Below are 25,198 nucleotides of genomic sequence, written 5' to 3'. Positions count from 1 at the left end.
AATATTGAACAAGTTATTTAATGCTTCAGAAAGCAGGCACAACAGATAAATGACACAAATTTAAAACATGTTAAGGCACCAGGTAAAAGTCCTGTTGTCTGTGGTACAATATAGTCATTAGTGCTTACCGGCATAGTGTAATTGTGACATCAAATAAGATTCACTCACAACTAGCATCTCTATACTAGCTTTTCACTTGTAACATAATTTCATAAGCGTGTTCAAATACATCATTTGAATTAGTCTTCCATGATAATAGAAACATTAACCGACTTAAAAGAATATTGCATGTTCAAATAATGCATGCAAGTTTCTTTCTCCTTTGTTGTCTTGAAAAAATAACACTTTGTAAAACATGACTGCAGTTTATGAGCAGGGAGTGCTACAGAGGAAGAAGCTTCTCATCATGGAGCACAAAAAACAACTCATTTTGTTCAGGTGAAATGTTTAGCTTCAATTATCCCCAACATTTAAAAAAAAAAACTCTTTAAACACTTTCAAGTGCAAATCTTACTCTATGCTGTGCTTTGTATTGCAAGAAGCAGTGTGTTTTCTGTCCCTAAAGAAGAAGCTTCATTCAGAGACTTCTCCATCGTGGTGCGTTTCTGGAGGAGCGTCGAGCAGCTCAAACATGTCATCAATGACCTGCCACAGGCAGCTCTCCAGAGGAAAGTCATTGTCCACCAGATTGACCAGGAAGTAGTTGTCGTGGATATACTTGATGATCATTCGTGAAGGAGACTCTTCCTCGTAGAGGTTGGCCCACTGCTCAATCCACAAAGCAAAGGCCTCGTCCTATGGAGACATGGGGAAAGGATTGTCGTTAGGCCTAAAACCTGTGAGTGTTCTAAAACCTCTTTTACACTCATTAGTTCTGTGCTGGTGCTAGTTTGATGCACCATCGACAGGATCCTGACCCTCTACAGGTGAACCTGTCTTGCGAACAACTTAAAAAAATAAGTATGTGAACATAACCAATAACCTACCATAGCCAATAACAAATACATGTAACTTATTTTATTTGTGTTGTTCATTCATATCTTATTTTACCTTAATATTTATTTATGCATTTTTTTTTTATTTCCAGTTTTAAAGGATATTTGTGGTTACTGTCCTATAGTATACATTGGAATGATTTAAAACCTGTTTATCCCAATAATTATAAAAGGAGTGCCTTGGAAATATGTGTTTACATAAATTGTGACCAAACCGATTGAACTTAGACTAAGAGTCCTTTACCTCACTGAGCTGTAGTTATCAGTCTGACTGGAGAGGACTCTCCCTCCACATTATTGTAGAAACATCTTCTTCTTATATCCGTTATAGCAGCTAGCACCAGATTCTAATAACAACAGCGCCGGTACCGGGCGGTGCGCCCTTCTCTCTCTCCCTCACTCGCATTTTGGCTGAGCTGCGGGCGCCAGATAAGCCAACATCCCCCATTTTCATCACTTACAGTGCCCATCGTACAGGGCAAATGAAACGTGTAACTGTTACTTACTTAATTATGAATATTGTTACATCAAGGCCGAAAATTAGGATGAGCGCCAACGGTCAAAAAAATGTTTTTCCCTCCCAGAACTGCCAGCCCAGCGCCTCCCCAGATATGGCGCCCTAGGCGAACATCTAGCCAGTGCTACGGGCCGGCCCTGAGTTCATATGCAACTCGCAAATATCTCTCTCTTCTCTCTCTCCCTCTATGTTGGTATGCAAATCCGCCTTATTTCAAATGACCCGGTGCTCTTTTTTTGGCGCACCTGCGCACCAGTTATGTGCAGCCCTGTGTATAACGACTTCTCTCCATAGTGAGGTGGTTACTTCTTTGCCATTATAATTCTGCTGCCATAGCTGACCGCTGGAGTGGTACGCCGATGATGGTGCTCTACCGGCATTTAGCCTATTGTCTCCTAACATCAGTGGCCGCTGGAAAGTAGTAATCCACCGTCTGACTGTAACAACAGTAACATCCCTGATGCTAATTTCCCCATAATTTCATCGGTTTCAGTTTTTATAGATAATGTTTGGCTTCATAGTGTCAATGAGTAAACATTTGAATGAGTAGGCACTTGTTGCCATTGTGGCAAGTTTTATTTTACAGGCATATTTAACCAGCGTATCCGTCACTATGATCCATCTGTGATCGAACTTGTGATTGTATTTATTACACCTGAGGCCTGTACTACGAAGCTGGTTCAACCTAACCTGGATATGTTTGAGTTAGCCGGTTGGCCTAATCCAAAACATACGCGCTCTCGCTAAACTGTACTACGACGCGGGTTATCAAGTGGATCGCTCAAGCCAGCCGTGTCCTATCTAGTTAGGTGCGCGTTCACATGAAAGGGGTGGTATTTGGAGCATTGGACCAATCACAAACATGGAGAAGCATACTGAGCATACGTTCACACAGTCGGTGATTTTTGCCGGCCGTGTTTCCTGCAACGGCAGCTTTTCTGTATTTCCTTTCTCCTGTAATATGACTTGATCGCTTTAAACTCTGCACACTGAGCTCTGATTGGTCAGCAGGCAGTGCTTTCACAGAGTTGAGCTCTTAGCCTGCAACCTAACCTGGTCCCGACCAGGTTAGCCGCACAGCATAAGTTACCATAGAGATCTAGCCTGCTAAAAAGAGAACCAGCTTCGTAGGACCGGAAACCCCGAGTTTTCCCTGAAGTTAGCCGGCTAAGCGAAAATCCTGCTTCGTAGTATACCCCCCTGGTAGTTGGTATTAAAAAAACAACAGAAGTCACAAGTATACATGGTAAATGTTGCATGACGTTTATATAACTAGTATGGTCGAGTTGCCACTTTGTGTTTTTGGCACTACCGCTTCTGTAACAGCTTTCTACTCTCCACTGTACTAGTCATGAACTGTTATTGCTCAGGTTAATCTGCTCAGACGGCAGCCTCAATTTGTGACATACGCGGTTCAATGTTTTTGGTTCTGGCAGAGAAGCTTGGGACTGAAGTTGAACAAGTTTTTTGCAGGCGCTGCAGTGAAAACACAAAACAGGGTCGCCGCAAAGGCCCTGAAACCATCTTCAAGGGGTAAACACACGTTGTGTTAAAGAGACTGTTTGGATATTTTGAAGTGTGCTTGTATGAACATCTGCTCTCAGTCAGTATTTTACCCTACATTAGAGACAACTCCGAGAAACAGTTAGAAGCATTAGTAAAACTAGAAGAGCCCACTGTCTGCCAGGAGGGGAGAGGCTATCTCCATGCAGAGCTGCTGGACAGACCAGAAGCAGCGTGTACAAATTGCTCTATATACACTATTATACTGTAGACTGCAAAAATATGTTATTGCGCCGGGCTGATTCAGTCAGACAGCTGAGTCACATAAGACATTTTATTTGGTATTAACACTTTTTATTAGTGGTTTGTCAGTATGCCAGGGTCTTGTGATGCCAAACCTAAAGAACATCAATACAAGGGAAGTAAATAAAGACAGGTTTTGGTTCATGGCTACTTTGAGTTTCAAGGTCTACACATGTTTTAGTACCTCAAGTTTGTCAGCCGTAAATATGTATTTTTCAAAATGTTAATCTATTGCAGTTCCATTTTTTACACAAATGCACACCATCATAGGGTGATGAAGGTGTGCATTAGTCAGAGTCCACTACAGTGGGCTGGACAACGTAACAATGAGGTCACTTCCTATCTCCACAACGTTTTTTAAAAGCCCTTGTTTTTGGCCAATGCATTGCACCTTAATCTTGTATCATTTTTCACTGGAAGAAAACAAGCAAATAGCAGAATGCTAATCATTCCCGAATCCCTGCATAACTCTATCTTACCTTCCAAAACATAAAGCTGACTGGGTCCACTACAGTGGGCTGGACAATCTCCCTTCCAGGAAAGATGCCCCATGTCACGGCGTTAGGCTGCATGTCAGGGGCGTTGGTCAGGTTACGGCCCTTCAAACAACATATTCATTGGGACATATTAATAATGCATATTCAGACACAAAACATGAAGTTAAAAGGTGCTCAGTAAAAACGTACGTGCACATTAACAATGTGGTAGTTGACACGGGGCTCGTACTTTTTCAGTACTTTGAGGAGAGCAGTCACATTTTCACTAGAAGTGAAGAACTCCAGATAGGCCTGTTTGATGTAAAACAAGAGGACTGAGGCATATCAACTTGTCAGACAAAAACACCCGACTCGCCAACCTGTCCATCCAGAAGGCACAATCAAGAAGAAAGAAGAGGTCCTACCTTCTGAAAGACGTAGCCTCCTGCAGGTCCCCAGCCTGCTACAGGGTCTGTGGAGGGTTTGCCGTTTATGTTGGGCTGGGAGTTGATGGTGAGGACTCCTCGTCTGTTCACTTTCTCCAGCTCGTCCTTCAGCAGGTTGGTTTCTGGGGCCAGAGGCTCATCATTCCATGGCAAACACTTCACCTAGCATGAGAGAAAACAAACATGGTGTATTTGTTGAGAGTTAATGCTTCAAAGCTATGGGCTAACTGTTGGGAGAGTTCAACAGATTAGGATTGTATTATTTTCTCCAGAGTGAAAACAGATATCAGCCCTATGTCTGTGCATCAAGTACAGAGCATGAGTCGGGACATGGTAAACCCAGTTTAGGATGAAGACGTTTAACCCATCTTTATCAAATAGCTATATTAGGGGATGATTATCTCCTCTTGCATATCTCCAAATTGCTTTTCAACTAATTACGCCGGGCATCATCATCTCTTCAAATCACGAGATCCAAACATATTCAAGTGAAACTACTGAACCTTTGGAAATAAATAATGTGTTATTCTTCACACTCATCAAAACCAAGATTCGGACAAACACGGACTGAAGGCAAAGAAAAGTCTTAGGTCGCATTCACACCAGCCTTGTTTAGTCCGGTTGAATCAAACCCTGGTGCGTTTAACCGCTTGGTGTGGTTAGTTTGGGTTGGTGTGAACACAGTCCAGACCGCTTGCTAGCAAACTCTGGAGCGGTTCATCGCTGGTATGAACGCAGTCCGCACCAAAACATAGGAAGCATAGTATTTAAGCGTCACAAGAACGCGGAGGTCTTCAAATCTTTAGCAAAAGAGTGAAGCAGAATAATGTTGAACAGTGTCATGTAAAGTAAAAATGCTCCGTCAACTATACATAAAAGTCAGAGCCCCCTGTTGTCGGTGAAACCTCCTCCTGACTGTAGAACGTCTCTCTTTATGTGTTATAATCAGGGCCATTTGAAAAAAGGCGCATTTGCGTACCAACATTGAGAGAGAAGGGAGAAAAGAGAGAAGAGAGAAGAGAGAGAAAGATATTTGCGAGTTGCATATGAACTCAGGGCCGGCCCGTAGCACTGGCGTTATAGATGTTCGCCTAGGGCGCCAGATCTGGGGAGGCGCTGCGCTGGCAGCTCTGGGAGGGAAAAAAACATTTTTGACCGTTGGGGCTCATCCTAATTTTCGGCCTTGATGTAACAATATTCATAATTAAGTAAATGTAACACCCTTTTCACCCCGGTTACACGTTTCATTTGCCCTGTACAATTGGCGCTGTAAGTGATGAAAATGGGGGATGTTGGCTTATCTGGCACCCGCAGCTCACAGCCAAAGTGCGAAGGAGGGTGCACCGGTTCCGGCGCTGTTATTAGAATCTGGTGCTAGCTGCTCTAACGGATATAAGAAGAAGATGTTGCTACAATAATGTGGAGGGAGAGTCCTCTCCAGTCAGACTGAGAGGCTGATGACTACAGCTCAGTGAGGTAAAGGACTTGGAGTGTTTAGATCAGGGATGCCCAACCAGTCGATCGCGGGGAGATTCCCAGTCGATCGCGAGATGTGTCTAAAAATAGAACAACAATATTCTGTTTTATCGTTAATGTCCTATAACTTAATCTTCCCGTGCCAGAATAATGCACTTGAACGCACCAAAGCTTTGTGATTGGCCGGCGTGATCCCATGTGGCCGGTGGGCAGTGGGAACTATTTCGCTGACGTTGTCCGTGTCAACAGGAGTGACAGTCCGCACACACACAAGACCGCAATTATGGCAGAAGCAAAAAAGCCCAAAATATATAATTTTCACTCTGAGTGGGAGGATGATTATTTTTGTATCTATTCCAATTCAAAGTCCATCTGTCTCATCTGCAATGCCAGCATGGCTTTATCGAAGAAGGGTAATTTAGGAGCGGCATTTCAAAACAGCGCACAAACGCTACGAGACGGAATTCCCTCCTAATTCTGCCCTACGCTCCCAAAAGGGGAGGGGCCTGAAAGGACAGCTAAATGCACAGCAGTCCATTTTCACCAGGCCCAACAACAAGAGCAAGGCTGCTACCAGAGCATCTTATCGTGTCAGTCACGTTATTGCGAAACACATGAAGTCTTTCAAAGACTGCGAAGTTGTGAAAGAAGCATTCCTGGAGGCTGCCGACGCGCTTTTTGGGGACAGTCAAAATAACAGAAGCATTTCAACAGGTTTTTGATATAATAAAAACTCATGTTAGATACCGTTATTAATCAGCTGTAAGTTTTAGTTAGTTTGAACTTATTCATTATAATTATTGTACAAAATGGTATAAGAATGCACACTTACATTGATTATAGTCTATTATCAATTCAGTTTAAGAAACTAGTGTTGCTTGCATCCTATTTTAAAAAGGCATTTCTTTTTATACTCTACTAAAATGCAACAAAAAAAGGGTTTGATTCTATTAATTTTGTCTTTTATTGCACTTTGGCAGCAGATTCCTGTGTAGCTTCAGATCTGAGTTGTTTTATTAGAAAGCCTAATTTTATTGGCAAAGAAAGGGGTCAGCGTCTTTTCTTTTTTCCCTGTGTCATATGTGGCAGCACTGTTCAATGTTTCTTGAAAACATTACCCACTGTAGTGACGTGTGAATAAACTCCAACTCTGTATCAACAACACTGTTGTGTAACTTCAGTTAAATACTTGTATGTGTGTAGATTAGAAAGAGCCTGAGGTAAGATAAAGGATCTGCAGTGTTTTATGGAGTATTAATCGTACAAAGGTCAGTTGTATACAAGTAGAAGTGTGTATTTACCTGGTAGTAGGCTGTCAGTAACTACGCCTCTCTATTTGGACTGGTAGATCTCGGCAGCCTGGCAACTTTAAAAGTAGCTCTCGGTTCAAAAAAGGTTGGGCACCCCTGGTTTAGATAGTTCACTTTAGTCTAAGTTATCTCAGTGGGTCTCAAACGTTTTGATCACAATTTATGTAAACACATATTTCCAAGGCACTCCTTTATAATTATTGGGATAAACAGGTTTGAAATCATTCCAATGTATACTATAGGACAGTAACCAAAAATATCCTTTAAAACTGGAAAGATAAAAACAAATGCATAAATAAATGTTAAGGTAAAATAAAATAAGTTACATTAATTTGTTATTGGCTATGGTAGGTTATTGGTTATGTTCACATACTTATTTGATTATATCCACTTGTCTAAGATGACAGAGACTTTCGACCCAAACCCAGCTGTTGACTTGTGGATGCAAGCATCTAATCGCAGACTCAACCAGAGAGAAAGAAGTAGGCCTACATCATCAGCTACCATGTCTGACAGAGAGGAAGACAGTGAGGAGAACAGTCAGGAGGGTAGTGATGACAGCTTGTAGGATTACTGGTCGTGCTAATGTTGTCTTGTGTTCACCTCTGCATGTGTGTTCTGTGTTCACCTCTGCATGTGTGTTCTGTGTTCACCTCTGCATTTGTGTTCAGCGCGTGTGTCTGGCAAATAAAGTCAAGACCCCCTCAAAAGTTACGGTTTATTTCATTTTAAGGATGAGCACCAAGCAACATCTCCAGGTCCTCCTTTGAGAACCAGGGCAAAAAAGTTATGTGCACCCCTGGTTATAATGTTTATCGCACGTCGTCTGATGGTATAATCATACTGCCCCTAGGTTCAATTCTCACAAAACATAATATCCCCTTCCATTGTTACGCTGATGTACAGATGTAACTGCCTCTCAATCAAAATGCTAACTCACTACAGCAGTTGAAGGACTGCTTAATGGAGATAAAATCCTGGCTGAGCCAAAACTTCCTTACCCTCAATGAGAGCAAGACCGAGGTCATCTTTTTTGGACCCCAACCAACAGTCTCCCCGGTTGATATTCTGGGCTCCCTCAATAAAAATATCCTCCCCTCTGTCATGAACCTTGGAGTGACCTTCAACAGCGCCTTTAAATTTGATAAGCAGGTTAGCACTGTAGTCAAGACCTGCTTTTTCAAAATACGACTATTGGCTAAGACCAAGTCGTTTTTATCTTTTAAAGACCTAGAAAGGGTTATTAACAGGGGTGCACATAACTTTTTTGCCCTGGTTCTCAAAGGAGCACCTGGAGATGTTGCTTGGTGCTCATCCTTACAATGAAATAAACCGTAACTTTTGAGGGGGTCTTGACTTTATTTGCCAGACACACAGCACTGAACACACATGCAGAGGTGAACACAGAACACACATGCAGAGGTGAACACAGAACACACATGCAGAGGTGAACACAGAACACACATGCAGAGGTGAACACAGAACACACATGCAGAGGTGAACACAAGACAACATTAGCACGACCAGTAATCCTACAAGCTGTCATCACTACCCTCCTGACTGTTCTCCTCACTGTCTTCCTCTCTGTCAGACATGGTAGCTCATGATGTAGGCCTACTTCTTTCTCTCTGGTTTTGGGTCGAAAGTCTCTGTCATCTTAGAAAAGTGGATGTAATCAAATAAGTATGTGAACATAACCAATAACCTACCATAGCCAATAACAAATTAATGTAACTTATTTTATTTGTGTTGTTCATTAATATCTTATTTTACCTTAACATTTATTTATTTATGCATTTGTTTGTATCTCTCCAGTTTTAAAGGATATTTTTGGTTACTGTCCTATAGTATACATTGGAATGATTTCAAACCTGTTTATCTCAATAATTATAAAGGAGTGCCTTGAAAATATGTGTTTACATAAATTGTGACCAAACCGTTTGAGTGTTTAGATAGTTCACTTTATTCTAAGTTCAGAGTCCTTTACCTCACTGAGCTGTAGTATCAGCCTCTCAGTCTGACTGGAGAGGACTCTCCCTCCACATTATTGTAGAAACATCTTCTTCTTATATCCGTTAGAGCAGCTAGCACCAGATTCTAATAACAGCGCCGGAACCGGTGCACCCTCCCCCTCTCCCTCGCTCACTCGCATTTTGGCTGTGATAAGCCAACATCCCCCATTTTCATCACTTACAGCGCCCATCGTACAGGGCAAATGAAACGTGTAACCGGGGTGAAAAGGGTGTTACATTTACTTAATTGTGAATATCGTTACATCAAGGCCGAAAATTAGGATGAGCATCAACGGTCAAAAATGTGTTTTTCCCTCCCAGAGCTGCCAGCGCAGCGCCTCCACAGATCTGGCGCCCTAGGCGAACATCTATTACGCCAGTGCTACGGGCCGGCCCTGAGTTCATATCATAGGTTCATATGCAACTCGCAAATATATTTCTCTCTCTTCTCTTTCCTCTCTTTTATCTTTTCTCTTCTCTCTCTCTCCCTCCCTCTCTCTCTCTCTCTCTCAATGTTGGTACGCAAATGCGCCTTTTTTCAAATGACACGGTGCTCTTTTGTTGGCGGAGGTGCGCATGCGCACCAGTTATGTGCAGCCCTGGTTATTAACGCCTTTGTTACCTCGAGACTGGATTACTGCAATGCTCTGTATGTGGGTATGGATCAGGCCTCAATTAGACGCCTCCAGCTAGTTCAGAACGCAGCTGCACGTCTTCTTACTGGCCATAGAAAGCGTGACCACATCACCCCAATTCTGGCCTCACTGCACTGGCTTCCAGTTCGGTTCAGAATAGATTTTAAACTCCTTTTATTTGTTTTCAAAGCCCTAAATGGGCTGGCTCCTGCCTATATAGCCGAACTCCTCCATCGCTACACCCCAGGCAGAGCCTTAAGGTCGGCTGATCAGCTGCTGTTGATAGTGCCTAAGACCAGGCTTAAAACCAGAGGGCATCGAGCTTTCGCAGCGGCTGGCCCTAGGCTCTGGAATACTTTGCCCCTCCATGTGAGGTCGGCCCAGACCCTGTTTTTTTTTTAAATCAACACTTAAAACTCACCTTTTCTCTCTGGCTTTTGTTTAATTATTTATTTATTTAGTTATCCTCAGAATTGATACTATTTTTAATATTATTAAATGTTATTAATATTTATGGGGTTTCAGTTTTTTATGATTAGTAGGTTGGGGGCGGGGAGACCTTAGAGAAGGTTCTGACTAGACTGACTGGTTGCTACGTCTGGTTGCTTGGAGCTGAGTTGGATTAGAACATTTTAGAAATATGAGGAATAACCTCTTGGTTTTATAAACCGTTTTGTAATTACTTCATCCATTTTTGGATCTCTGCTGGGTTTTCTTTTAAAACCTTAAACCCCCCCTTGGGCTTGGTCCCTCCCCTCTCCCTCTGCGGATCTAAGGTCTGGTAGAGGAGGATGGGGCACAGAGTCGCTTATCCAGGCGGGGGAGTGCATCTGACGAAGAGATAGGTTGTTGTGCTCTCTCTCTTTTCTTATCCTACATTTTCACCCTGGACTAGAGGGAAAGCGTTCTTGGACGCCTTTTCAGCTCTGTTTCTCACTATATTCTTCCTACCTCGTTTACCTTGAACTATTCTAGGAGAGTGTGTTGACGTTGACTCGTTGGGCCTTTCCTCCTGTACTTGTTTGTTCCCCAGTTATTTCCTTTAACTGAATCTAGGAGAGGGCATTTAGGCCTCTCTACTTCCTTCTTTTGATTAGTTTAGTTTTTCACCCCCTCCTCTGTTGCTCTCTCTGAGGTTTCTCCCATTTTTTCCCCTTAAACTGTGGGTTTTCTCTGGAAGTTTTTCCTTGTACGATGTGAGGGTCTAAGGATAGAGGGTGTCGTTTTCCTCATACTGATATTCTGAACAATCTGTGCTGTTGTATTTGCTGTAAAGTGTCTCTACTGTAGGCTAATTTTATTATATGTACAGCACTTTGGCTCGACCAAAAATCGTTTATAAATGTGCTATATAAATAAAACTTGATATGTGCCGGCCACTAGAGTCTGTTGATATGCTCTCCAGATTAGCAGCAGCATGAAAATAACCCGCGGATGCTCCATGGTGGAGGCTACAGATTTGCGTTTTTACCCGCTTAATGTCTGACCAATTGTTGAACAGCATTTCCGTGCACATGACTTGTGTTTACAGTTTATAGTCCGTTTGAGTTTTGCCCGTGTGAACGCAAACCGAACCTTCTGAAAAATTAAACAATGTAACAAACTGTCGTCAGGTGCGCACCAAAGAAGCGGACTATTAGGTGTGAATGCGACCTTAGGCTAGCGAAATTGTCTGGAAGTGGACAGCGTCAAGGCAGAGCTGCAAATTTGTGTCGACTTCACATTTGAGTGCGCAGTAGGGATGTGCATCTCCATCACTGAGGACGATGCGATGCGCATCTCGATACGTTGCCACGATACGATACATTAACGATACATTTGAAACACCAGGCCATGCGATACGATTCACCCCTGTTGCGATACAGTTCGATACGATTTGACTCAACATTATGCGATACGATAAAGTGCTTTACATATTTGGTTCTCTCTACTAGTACTGCGCATCCATTATGCGGTTTCTTTTTTTACCTTAAACTCTCCGGAGTACAGTACAATTGTATAACACCTCACAGTTAAACAATTTAAGGATGCATTGCCTATGATTAACAATGTGCAAATAACAATTACCATAGTGCAATGCCCATACAGCCAGGGGCGGACTGGCCATCTGTAGAATCTGGAGAACCACAGAACGGCCGGTCGTCAAGGGCCGTTGACGGCCGGCACTTTAAAAAAAAGAAGGTTTAACGTCATCATTTAAATTGCGCTAACGGCCGACAGAGGGCGACAGCGGCCGCTAATGCAGTTGTGTGGTTCTTATGTCAAATAATCACACACGAAGAAGAAAAAAGACCGGCCACATGAAGAGAAGGGATTAGACGCCACGGCAGACAGGGAGATGAAAAAACATGGTTAAAAATCAAAGAAAACGAAAATAAAAAGGTGGGCCAAGAAGGCAAGAGAAATAAAGGTGAAGTCACTCGCAGGTGAAGCATATAAATGTTGCAAATTGACAGACCTTTTTGGCAGCAGTGCTGCTACAAGCACTATCAGCAGCAGCTTAAAACAAGTGCAAGATGATGAAGAGAATGATGTGGGCGCGAGTTCAGATATACAGCCAGCCTCCTGCGTTCATGATGAGGGACAGAGTTGAGCTGCTGGAAGAACCAGCTCAACTGGCACATACAAGTGCAGGGCAAGAGTAAGAGGTGGGTGAGAATTATCCCTTGAACTCAGTGGCGTTTTCTCCTGGAGACCAAGGGAAGCCAGGCTTCCCCTGTTTTTTTGCATTGTAGTTATAATATTAATAAATAAATAAAAACACTTCGTTTAGTTTCGGTAATTATTCTGCCGGCCAGTCTCTCCCCCATTCTCATTGAGTATTTTACAAAGAGTGAAACAGCGCCCCTCTAGATGTTATGGTGAAACAGTAGATTGCACTCTCTATTGCGAGAGGAGGCTTGCCGAAATTGGCTTCCCTTGGTGAAAGAAAATTGAGGGATTGACCAATCAGATGAGGCTCACGTCATGCCTCACAATCCAATCAAATCGCATCAACTTCAGTTCGTACTGTAACTGTCATCACTGCCCTTAAAAAGTAGCAAGCAACTGAAGCAAGTGCAATTATGGAGGGTAGAGATTGAGTATTTCATCAAAAAATAATTGTACTAAACTTCCGCTACAGCAGCAACTAAAAATGAAATCTGATGACAGGCCAATGATCAAACTGGAGCTGTGTACAGAGAGGAAAAAAGGAGTGAATCGGACGTAAAACTTTAAATAATAAACAGCGGATTTCTAACATTTCATGTGGCCGGACTGGGTCAGTTTCCAGGGCTGAATTTTAGTCCCAGTCCGCCCCTGCATACAGCTGCCAGCCTGATGTGCTTAACACTCATTCATAGGCTAACTCACCAGTGAGCAGAAAGCAGTGGTTTCTATATGAACAATAAAGAATACAAATAACCTTTCACAAACAGGTATTTCATAACTGCTTACAGTAAAGAAGACATTTGAACTGTTATTGGCCGTCACAGGCTGTTGTAAACTAAACACCACTCTCTCTGACATAACACCTCAGAGTGATTTAACTCATGTCTAACTTTCAGGTTTCTCTTTTCAGCCGCAGACCCATGTCGCCTCTTTATGTGCGTCGCTAAGTTCCTCGTACTATTGTTTACAATTTGGAGCGATTTTTCAAGTTGTCCGTCTTTCTTGAAAAATCCGAAGTGTTGCCAAACGTTTGATTTGTAGGTATTTTTCGGTGCGCTGTGTTTCTCTTTCTCCTCGACTTCCATGTGTGTTGATAACTGAGACTCTCGGCCTCCGTAGTGCGAAGCAGAGATCAAAGATCGTCTCTGCTGAGTGCTGACAGGATGAGGGGATATTATATGAATGAATTGTTTTTTTACCAATGCAAAGACGCAACAATCGAATCGATGCATCGCGAGTTCAACCCAAACTGTAGCCGATGTGCACTCGCATCTTGAACGTTTATGCCAGTGCACCGATGCGAATCGGTGAATCTTAACATCCCTAGTGCACAGACATGTACCAGAGACTCCTTACAAACAAAAAACTCTTGAAAGCAGCCAGGAAAGGGCTAAAGTATCAAAAATAGACATTCAACTATGTGGTTAGTACACTAGAGTCTTGTCTGTTTTGAGTTTGAAGGATTCAGTGAAGCCAGGATAAAAACTAAAAGATAATCCCAAAGGGTCTCCTTTTTGGTCAGCGTTTCCGCCAGGGGGGCGTCTTGCCGTCATTTGACGCCCTTATTCAGCTCGGGACGCCCTGAACGCGAGCGTCCAAAAATATTAATAATTCGAGAGAAGATTGAGAGTTTTTATCACTTGAAATTACGAAAAGGACAAGGACATCCCTCTGTTGGAGGGGCAAAGGAGTCTGGTGGGATTATTTTCGGAGTATTGAAGATCGTTTCCCCGACATCGAAGGTGCCTGCTACAGGACAACACGGAACGTACGCGATGAGCGGGTGGGTACCAGAGCCTCGCAGCGGCGAAACTGAGGCTCTGTGGTAAACTGTGGTAACATGAAGAGCCGTTTGGGAGCCGAAACAGCCGGCGCTTTAAGAGAGCCGAGCCAAATGATCCGGCTCACTAACGTAAAAAGACAGTATCTATAAGGGACGGCTCAAGTCAAAATTCAAACCCCCCCGCGCTCGACGCCCTCTCAGCCCTGGTGGAAACACTGTTTTTGGTGTTATGGAAATGGCCACCCTAGTTCAGACACCGGCAGACACACTCAAACGTGCTTGTGTGCCTGACTGTACCAACATGCTTTCATGATTCTGTTTAGATATGCAAGTATAAGACATGATAGCTTATTTTATTAACACGCTAGTTTGATATGAAAATCAATGAATACTTCTCTTTGTAGGAAAACCTACCATCCATGACTGCCCCTGAGCTGAGTTTTATTTGTCATACAAATGTTGAGCTTTGGCTTCTCTTCTATGCATTGCAAAATGCTACACATAGGCTACTCATTAAGTATCAGATTTGAGCTCTCTTGCTATTCATTTCCAATTCAAATCTTTTTTAAATGTTGAATTAATTTTTTTCTTTCTATATGGAGACCTTTTGATAGTTCACTTCATATTTTTCATTTCCTAAAACAATTATTTTCCTCTCATATTAACAGTGTGGATCATTGAGACAGCGTGGTGTCCAGAGGTCTTATCCCGTTTTCCACTTCCTGTGAGGGGACAGCATCAGATCCACTGAGGGGGCATGAAGAAAGACCTGCACCAGCTTCATCCACGCTGGGCGTAGCTGTTATCACTGGCTCAGTGTAATTTCATTTCATGTCTTTGCATATAATTTTAATAGATTTTATTATTATCCACCTATTTGTTTTATGTCCTTTTTATTTAAAACATTCTTTGAGACTTCATCTTCTGGTTCACATTTCAATACATTGAATTTGTATAATCACTCTTTTGTCTTTATTCTACATAAAAATGTTAGAGATTCCATTCAAATCTGTTGATTATTCTTATCTTCCTCAGGCTAGGAATAGTATGTCGAGTTTTTAATGCTAAATGTATATCATTTTCTCAAAGGATATAGAATGAGACAACAGTTTGTATCCATTGTGTATGAATAAATGCTTCAGCTCTTCGTAAGATGTGAGCATGTTCCTAATTGTGTTGGTATGCAACCTAGGTCTGGTCTGTTTAATAAAGCAAATCTGCCACTTTTATATTGTAGAATTTGTTAAATTAAAGCAGTCTTTAATTGTTTGTTCTAAACATAGCCATATATGCTTTTGAAATGTAACACATCTTTGAAAAAAATAACAGTATACAGTAGTACTCGAGACCAAGACCACTTTTTAAAAAAGGTCTTGTCTCGGAATCGTCTGCATTTGGCCTCTGTCTTGTCTCGGTCCTATAGGTCTCGAGATTTTATGTCAAGACCGTTCTTATTATACATCCATCTCAATCTTTATTTATATAGCACATTTAAAACAACATTCAGTTGACCAAAGTGCTGTACAGGCAGTAACTACAATATTAAATAACACAATGGGAGTACAATAATAAAAAACATAATAAAAAGCACAATAACTAGAAACATATAATAAATAAATAAAAAAACACATACAAATATAAAAATGTAATGTTCAACTAGTATTAAAAGCCAGTGCAAAGAGGTGAGTTTTTAGCTGAGATTTAAAAAGTTCAGCAGTCCGGATATGTGCTGCAACACTGAAAGCCCTGTCACCTCTGTTTTTTTTCCTGCACCGAGGAACCACCAACATATTCTGCTGAGCTGAGCGCAATGCTCTAGCTGGAGCATGGCGGTGCAACAACTCAGACAGGTAATGTGGTGCCAGTCCATGCAATGATTTAAAAACAACAAGTACTTGAACTGGATCCTGTAACTGACAGGAAGCCAATGAAGGTCTGCCAAAACGGGTGTGATGAGGTCATAACGTCTCTTCCCAGTAAGAAGGCATGCAGCCGCATTTTGGACCAGCTGCAGGCGACGGATCAAACACTTGTCAACACCAATAGAGAGGGAGTTACAATAGTCTAAACGAGACGTTATAAATAAGTGGATTAGCTGTTCAAATTCCTTACTAGGAAGATAGGCTTTTACCTTCCCTAGAAGCCGCAGCTGGAAGAAGCTTGTCTTGACAAGATTTTTTTTTTTTTTTTACAAGTCTTTTTATTTCATTATAGTGTACAGTAATCGATGCCATTTCATTTATATTGTAATATCACAGTACCACAGTACACTCCCTCCCTGTCCTTTCTGACAGATAGGATTGAAACCATTTTAGGACGTTACCTTTAATACCAACACACAGTTCAAGGCGTGATAAAATAATTTGGTGGTCAATGGTGTCAAACGCAGCAGACAAATCTAAAAGCACAAGCACAGCAGAATTCCCAGAATCGGCAGTTAAAAGAAGTTCATTCAAAACTCTTGGAAGAGCAGTTTCCGTGCTGTGGCGTGATTTAAAACCAGACTGAAACTTCTCTGATATGCAGTTTAAAACAAGGGGTGACTGCAGTTGTGCTAAAACCACTTTCTCTAGGACTTTAGACAGGAAGGGAAGCTTAGAAATAGGTCTAAAGTTGGAGAGAACAGAATGATCAAGGTTCTGTTTTTTGATAAGAGGCTGCACTACAGCGTGTTTAAAAAAGGTTGGAACGTAGCCTGAGGTGAGAGAGATATTTATCAAAGTTAAAATATATGACCCAATAGTATTAAAAACGTCTTTCAGTAGTCTGGGAGGAATACTGTCAAAGGGGTATTGTGAAGGTTTCAATTGTTTAACCACATCAGATAACTCGGACAGTGAAACCAGGTCGAACTGCTCGAAGACAGCTGAGCACACAGGAGACACTGCTGGGTCTAAGGTGAGAGGAGGAGGTGAAGATCTGATGGCCCAGACTTTATCATTAAAAAAATGAAAGGAACTTTTCACATAGAGTAGGTGATGGCACAACACAGGGAGAGTTACAGGGATTTAAAAGACAATTAAGAGTGGTAAAAAGGAACTGGGGCCTATTTCTGTTTTTGGACACAAGATTTGAAATAAAATGAGTTTTTGCACATTTAACAGCCCTCTGATATTCACTTAAACCGTCTCTTAGAATCCCCAAGGAGACGTGAAGTTTATCCTTCTTCCATCTCCTCTCTGCTCGTCTACATGCGCGTCTCAGGGCGCGGGTAGAGTCAGTTAACCACGGTTCAGTCACAGGTTTAGGGTGTCTGGCCGTGAATGGAGCGATCAGGTCCAGAATATCCGTGCAAGTAGAATTAAAAAGGCTGAGAATCTCCTCAGCACTGGCATCACAAGAGTCATTTAACGTCGAAAGCACAGAGTCATTAAAGGCAACGGAAAACTGTGACGCTGTCAGAGGATTCAGCGCACGTAGGCGTCGCTCCGGAACGCACGAGTCAACTTGAGAGCAAGGCAGCATCATAGTAAATAACACAGGCAAATGGTCCGAAATACCAGTGTCACAAATGTCCCTGATACAAATATCTAAACCATGAGACAACACAAGGTCCAGTGTGTGTCCCTTCTCATGTGTCGGGCCATTAACCGACTGTGTAAGATTAAAAGAGTCAATGAGATTCATAAAATCTTTGACGAGCGGTCGGGAATCACAGCACACATGAATATTAAAATCGCCAATAATTAAAAATCGATCAAAGTTCAAGATAACCCCCGCTAAAAAGTCTGAGAATTCCTGAATAAAATCCTTATTTTACTTCGGAGGGCGATAGATCAAAGCAAAGAGCACTGGAAGTGTTAAGTGTAGTTTGAAAAGTTGCAGCTCAAAGCTGGAGAAGCTGTTCGACGGAGTTTTACGGCAGTTAAAGCTGGATTTAAAGACCGACGCCAGCCCTCCACCTCTACCGGTGGTCCGCGGGGTGCTGATGAATGAACAGTCAGGTGGTAGAAGTTCCGAAAAAGCTGTTAACTCACCAGCACAAATCCACGTCTCCGTCAGAAACATAAAGTCCAAATCCCGGGATTTAAAAAAGTCATTAAGCAGGAAAGTCTTGTTAGCTAGCGATCTAGCATTGATGAGTGCCAGGCGGAGAGTAAGCTCCTCTCTTCCCGGTTTTTGAGTCAAATCCAGTGGGCGAAGGTGTCTGTGATCCACGCCACCCCTGCGTATCCGCCTGGGAAAATTAGCCTGCTCCGGTAGGCTCACTGAGCGGCCATCCGGAAAGACGTGGAGGAGCCATCTCTGCCTAGTCATCGGGGCAGCATAGCATCCACTGCTATTGAGGCCAGGGGCCTTTCCACGTAGAGATGGCAGGTAAGCCCTGATCCTTAAGGCTTCTCCGCCCCGCTTTCCCCTTCGTCTTGGGCGCTTCGTCTGGGGGATGGCATATACCTGGCGGCGCAGGTATGTCGGTATGCTTGAAAGAAGTGGAGGAGACTACGGCTGTTGCTGGGGATGTGACTAGATGTAAAAACCAATCTTTCAACCAATAACGTGACTTCACGTGACTCAGAATATTTGCCCTCATGGGCCGCAATGTTTGTAAACATGGTACTGGTCTATACCGGCTGCTACCCCCTCACCTCCCCGTTCACACACACACACACTCAAACGGTCTTGCAGGTATATATATATATATATATATATACCTGCAAGACGGTGACTTTTGCAAGGACGCCAGAGATTAAAATACGAGAGCAAACAGTGTGAGGAACGTTTTAAGTCATGGACATGGAAAACAATGGCCTACCTTGTGTCCACTTTGGTTCTCTTGGGCTGTGATGTAGCAGGTGAAGACCTCATAGACACTCTCCTCATTTTTCAGCTCCTCTCCCCACATCTGCTGCAGTGCATCTTTAGATGACTTGCTCTTCAGGTAGAACAGGTAGTAGTCATTTAACTCGCCAAAAGCTGGAGAAGAGGAATTTCCCCTGAAAACATCAACAGCAGGATGCTACTAAGTCAAGATTTATTCACCAAATAAAATGCATTAATAAGGAAGTTGACATTGAAGTTTTGTAAACTGGTACCATCTGCCGTTGGGGAACTCGTCCCAGTCCTGAGTTCTGTAAATGTAGCTCTTTGGTCGGGATGCCCAGAAAATGGGTCGAACATCTTCTACCTTCCGCTTGGGATGGGCACTAACTGCCCAGGGAAGAGGACGTCTGGCAAAAAAAAAAAAAAAACAAGCTATGAAACTTCGGACCATTTTGAGTGGCAACAATGCAAACAGAGTGCAGGGCCTCTCTAAGATATCTGGCTTCACAAACCTGCCACTTGTGTTCCTGGAGAACTTACCCATCTAACTACAACTATGTGCATGTATAATTGACAAACATGTTCAGGATCCAGAGCAGCGTGTATGAAGTGATAGGATTTTTGTTAAACTGCAGCATTTGAAGTTATTATACCTTAAAGCAGGGGTCTCCACTCACAAGGAGCATTGTCCAATACGGAGACCAATATCTTGTTCGTATACTGATAGCATCAACAAAATAAGCAATCACCAGGAAATGGCTACAGGAGGAACCCCCTACAGTGCAAGTGCAATAATAAATATATATGCAAGTTGCAACACACACACAGTAAAACACTGCCCCTCATGTGTTGTATAGGCTGGCATGAAGAGGCTGTTCAATGGGGCTGATGTGTTGTGTAGATTCTGCCAGAAGGAAAGGTCACACTCCTTATGAAGTGTGCGGTGAGGAGCCGCTCCATATTGCTTTTCTTCCCGACTGCAACGCTGGTCCCGCAAATCGAGCAAGAACGTGATTGGTCGATATTCATTGTGGGGGTTGGGGGAGGAGGGGTGTAAGTTGTAGTAAGTAGATAGAGTTTGCTATGATTGAGGTTTCGTTTATGCATAGGGTAGATTCTTTTAATTACATTTCCTTTTTTGTGTGTGTATTTTTGACATTTCGGATTTGCTTGGCAAGCTACTTATTGAGGGCTTGCGAGCTACCGGTAGCTCACGATCGACGTGTTGGAGACCCCTGCCTTAAAGGCATCACTAAATCATGAAGAGACAGCAATACAAACTGATGAATATCATAACCAATGGGGCAATCATAATATTGCATGGTAGCAATCAGGAAAAAAATGAATTACCTGACATTCCCAAAAAGTATTGTGTGTTAATATTTCTGATTTGTGGTGTTCTCTTTTAAAATAAATAACAAGAACATGTAACCATTAACATTAATCCTCTTCTTGTAAAGAGGGGTATTGTGAAAATGTGTCTCAACTATTCAGGTGTTGTAGAGGTCATGTTCTAGAACCAGAATGGGACAACATTATTTATATTTTCAGTGGAACAGTAGTTACATCATGCTGCTTTTTGCTACTGTTGCCTTTCTGTCAACACTGGAACTCTGTAGGAAATACAACTATTTATGGTGATTTTTTAAGCAGGCAAAAAGGATGACTGACCTGGGGTCCTCTATCCACAGCCCCAGCTGTCGCAGGACCTCCATGGTGGCGACCTCTCGATTCAGTGTGTAAAAGTGGAGTCCCGGTACCTTTCCACTGTCTAGCAGCACACGACACATCTCCACCGCCTGTTGTATTCCGTAGTTACGAATAGCAGCATCGTTGTCTTTGATGGGCTCGATGACTTCTGTGATTTCCTCTGGCACCTCGAGCTTTGACAGCTTCACAAGCTGACGAAGAGACTGGTAACCCTGATGAGGAACAGGTTAAATGTCACATATTTTAAAAAGGTGATATTTTCCAGGGGTTTTTCTAGAAAAATATAGTACGAGGCAATACTGTGGCGCTGATCTTGTATGTATCAATTATCGCAAAGAACATGACGCCAGTATACAAGACGGCGCCGTGGACGTCAACAAAAGCATGCCGTCCGTAAAGCAAAGCTGTCTCTGCAGCTGATGGTCTATTTGACACACTTTCATATTTTTTGAGTAATTATACCTTGTTTGCCAAACAGAAATAATGTTTTCTGGCATCACTTTAACATTTTACAGGGAAAATCGGCATTTTGGTATGAGGGCGCACGCCGAAAGTAAGAGGGCGCAGCGCCCCTGTTACCCGATTTAGACAACCATGTTTTCCATGTATTTTATTCTAAAGCGGAGCTTGGTGCTATAAAATACTATAGGAATGGAACTATGGAAATGCTCAATGTATTAAGAAATGCATACAGCCGATACTCAAAGTGGGGCTTTAAAAGGAGAGTTACCTGGATGGGGAATATTCCTGGTAGGATGGGACATGTGATACCAATTGCCCTGCAGTCATCCAGGAACTTGAGGAATGTGTCTGCTCTGAAGAACAGCTGGGTGATCACAAAGTCTGCTCCAGCATCTACTTTTTCCTTTAGGTGTCTTAAATCCTCCTCATAGCTTTCTGCCTCGGGGTGCCCTGTGGGGTATCCTGGACAATACATGCATTATTAAATCAAAGGGAGTTCAACTTGAACTGCCGACTGCTGATCTGAAGGCTGAAAGCATACCAGCAACACAGATATCAAAGTAGTCTTCAAACTCTGATCGGATGTGTTTAACTAGATCGATGGCATGGTTGAAGCCTCCCTCCTCTTCCTCCCAGTCGGCTCCCACTGGGTCTACAGAGAATCACAATCACAGTTTAGCTGGCAGCCATGTTGTGAAGACCTCAAAGGTTAGAGATTCATTTTAAACTCAGATTATCACAATATTTTAAATAACATTGGCAAAAGAATCAGCAGGATGGGGATTTAATGAATAGAGTGAGTTTAATTGAAAAGTGCACATGCAAGGGAAAAAGCAGCCTGTCTTTCAACAGGTAATCCACACACTCCAGGCAGAGCTGCTCTCACGGCCCGTCTACACTACAGGCATCAAAAAATCTTGAAGCTGGGCGTGTCTGAAGTTTGGCGATTTCTCGCGCCCAAGGCGACCAACAACCAATCAGGAATCTCCTGCCCGCCCCCGGCATACAAAGCAATAGCAATGTTAAAACGAAGTAAACTGGATATAAAATCCCCAAACAGGCGAAAACCTACCAGTTTCACCCACTGTCTCTGCCACCTCCCTCCATGCCTCGCTCCTCCGGTTTGTATCCCGGTAGATCAACAGAGACTGATCATACAGCACCGGGTGATTCACTACCGCTATAATGAATTTTCCCTCCATTTTTTTTAATATGAGGAAATTACCTGCGTAGTCTCTCCCAGCATACACGCGGTTTGATTGGCTAGCGCTTGTACTGTCAGATTTGCATACGCGGGATTTGATTGGCTGATGCCAAGCATCGATAGATGCTCGTGATGCTTGCAAAGCCATGCCATGCTCCCCACAATGCAGTTCGGCGAAGTTTAAAAATCTTCTACGTCACCCCATTCAAATGAATGGGCGAAGCGTTGAAATCATTTTTCGATGCCTGTAGTGTAGACGGGCCGTTAGGCTTCTCTTTACTAAGAATTGCTGTGAGAAGCCAGTCAACCTTTTTTTGTAATCAGAAACAGAAGAAAAACTATGGACCAAATCAGATAACTCAATTTCTTTATGGTCTCTTGAGTGGGAATGTTCCATTTTCCAGCAGGAATTTCCTCGAGTGTATACTTTAGGCAGCTGATAAAATATGTTAGCACCAATGCTACTCACTTACCTACACTATACAGAAGACTTCTATAATCCAAAATGTAAACACATGTGATCTCTCCTACCTCCCCTCAGGGCCATGATGTTTTTGAGGCCCAGGTGCTTGGCCTTGGCGAGGTAGCCAGTAATGTTCTCTTTGGTCTGGTTGCAGCAGGTCAGATGAAGGATGCTATCTAGGCCACAATAATTGACTGCTGTGCTTGCAATCATCATAGATGAGGTTTCCTTGTCGGAGCCTGGGTCCCCTGCTGGGTGCCAAGTTATGTCGATGAACAGAGGCCCTCCGGTGCCCATACGGTCAAATCTGAGGAAAGAAGGCAAACTCAGCGCTCCAAATATTTGCTGCAGAATTACAAAAAGCCCTTTAGTTACTGGTCTATAATTGTTGAACTATGCAATCAAGAGACATATTTCTTTCTGCTATGACTAAGCTATTATTTTGTTATTCTTTGACCGTGCGTGCACATTTTTTATCTGGCCTTTGGTGATTCAAAGCATATCATGATTCCTGAATAAATATTTCAGTTTTCACATGCCTTGATATAAGGTTGACAGCTCCAATGGCTGTGCGGGGAGGAAAGAATTCCAGCGAGAACCAGCAGTCTCCAGACTCCGTCCTCTTGCGCATCTTGTCCCGCAGCCTGTCTAAGCGGTCTGCATCCAGCACCGGAGTGGAGCAGCGGGAGCTTTCCTTGGAGCTCTCCCCCCCACTGTTGCTCGCCCCGCTGAAGTCACTCTTGCATGAGTCCCCTCGCTGAACCATGATGGTAACTTAGTCTGAGAAAAAAAGAAACATCTGTACCATCAATGACTTCAGATGTGTATGTATACCTAGCTGTACAGCACATAAACCAATGAGACACAACCTATCACTAACCACAATAATAAAAAGTTATACAATTGTCAATACAGAATAGGAGGAAAGTTTAACTAAATTGCATGATTCAAATCCTGCTTGAAAAGTGTATAGAGAATCCAACAAGAGGCCACTAAAGTAATAAATAACAATAATGGTAAGGTTTAGGATTATTTAAATGAATTGCTATACCACTTGTTAGCATAACTTCTAATGCATAATGATTTATATTCTGTAGTATAAATTAATACATGCAAAGAAGTTAGTATCACATTTTTTAAATGCAGGTAGTGGAGTAAAAGGTAAAACAATGCCTCCGAAATGTAATAAAGTAAAAGTATTAAGTAGCAAAACTCGAAAATACTCAATGAAGTACAAGTACATACAATTGTATTTTGGTACAGTACTTGAGTACATGTACTTAGTTACATTCCACCACTGGGTGTTCAGCATATGTTACCATGGAGAAGTGAGCCAGCGTCGTAGGGCTGAAACCCGGCCAGCGTTAATCCTAAAGTTACCACGATAACCCCAAAACATGCTTCTAGTAAAGACCATGGGTCCCTTCTCACCAATGATTACCTCTAAACTGTAGAAAAGTAAGACATGTTTGTGATGACATCAACTCCCAAACACAGAGTAGCACGAGCCGCTCACTTTATACCCAGGTATATCCCCCCGCGCGTGCAGGTAAAGTAGTGTAGTAGCAAACTGCTAGCTCTGTGCGAACAGCTAATGTTAGCTGCGTGCTTCACGATGCAAGCTGTGTAGTTATTACATTCAAACAGACAGATAGAAGTGACCCAGACTATATTCTGCTTCTACCACGCCGAGCTTGTAGCTTAACCCAGTCCGCTCTGTTTGCGCTGTTGGTAAACAAAACACAGTGCTTCTCCCACCTTCCAAAGACTGTTGTCTTTGTGTTGCGGTACTGTCTTCAATCCGGGGCGGAACGCAAACTGTGGTATCCAAAAACAGAGATCTCATATGGCAGGGTCAACCATGTATGAAGAGAACTGGATCCAGCGTCGGAGGAGGGGCACCGCTCATTGCTATGAGAGTTGCTCAGTGGCGCATGAAGCAAAAATAGAGCGACTGTAGATTCAGAAAGTACCCGGATCGTCCGGGGCCTTTTGTTTAGAGAGCATGCGCACTTAAGTTTTCCTTAAGTCGATTAATGGAGAGAGAAAATAACTTTGGATTAAACTTTTGACGCATGGTACAACTGGAAAGCCCTAATGATTTAAATAAGGGCTAAACAAGTGTTCGTAGTAGGTAGTTGATTTAGCTCAAAAATAAATTATGCGCTGATTTACGGACGTTTCTTTCCCAATGTAAGTCAAGGGGAAAATGTATTTTTGGGTCAAAATGACGCCACGGACGCTGTTAGTACCGCCATTTGGCCGCTATAGTAATTCCAAAATCGGCTTCAACAATTGGCGCACTTCCTGGGGTCAACGTTTGCACGAGACTTGGGCCCTTTCTCATTTCACTAATTCCCCTCCTCGACTCCCCTCCTCGAGACTTAGTCCCGCCCACAGGAGATGCGAGAGGAGGAGAGAGGAGGGGAAGCAGCAGGCGGTTAGAGAAATGAGAACTCCTCTCCTCTGAGCGGTCATTTTAAAGAGACG

General features: G+C 42.8%; 1 protein-coding gene across 2 annotated transcripts; it reads right to left on the bottom strand.

The window, feature by feature from the left end:
* mthfr (methylenetetrahydrofolate reductase (NAD(P)H)) lies at positions 1-24,647 on the bottom strand. 2 transcript variants are annotated; one of them, XM_034235950.1, is made up of 12 exons: positions 24,467-24,647; positions 23,248-23,488; positions 22,777-23,015; positions 21,583-21,693; positions 21,310-21,503; positions 20,541-20,791; positions 19,142-19,276; positions 18,862-19,042; positions 4,220-4,402; positions 4,005-4,106; positions 3,798-3,917; positions 1-795 (listed from the first exon to the last, which is right to left on the bottom strand). In XM_034235950.1, exons 2-12 carry the CDS (start codon positions 23,472-23,474, stop codon positions 574-576), a joined length of 1,965 nt encoding a protein of 654 aa, XP_034091841.1. In that variant the 5' UTR covers positions 23,475-23,488; positions 24,467-24,647; the 3' UTR covers positions 1-573. The 2 variants fall into 2 exon arrangements, with proteins under 2 accessions (XP_034091841.1, XP_034091842.1); XM_034235951.1 differs by lacking the exon at positions 24,467-24,647 and adding an exon at positions 24,150-24,450.
* Between the last annotated feature and the right edge of the window lie 551 nt (positions 24,648-25,198).

The sequence above is a fragment of the Gymnodraco acuticeps genome, unplaced genomic scaffold, assembly GCF_902827175.1.
Source record: "Gymnodraco acuticeps unplaced genomic scaffold, fGymAcu1.1, whole genome shotgun sequence".
NCBI classification, from domain to species: Eukaryota; Metazoa; Chordata; class Actinopteri; order Perciformes; family Bathydraconidae; genus Gymnodraco; species Gymnodraco acuticeps.
Note: the sequence above shows the minus strand (reverse complement) of the source record. Positions and strands in the feature narration are given on the sequence as shown.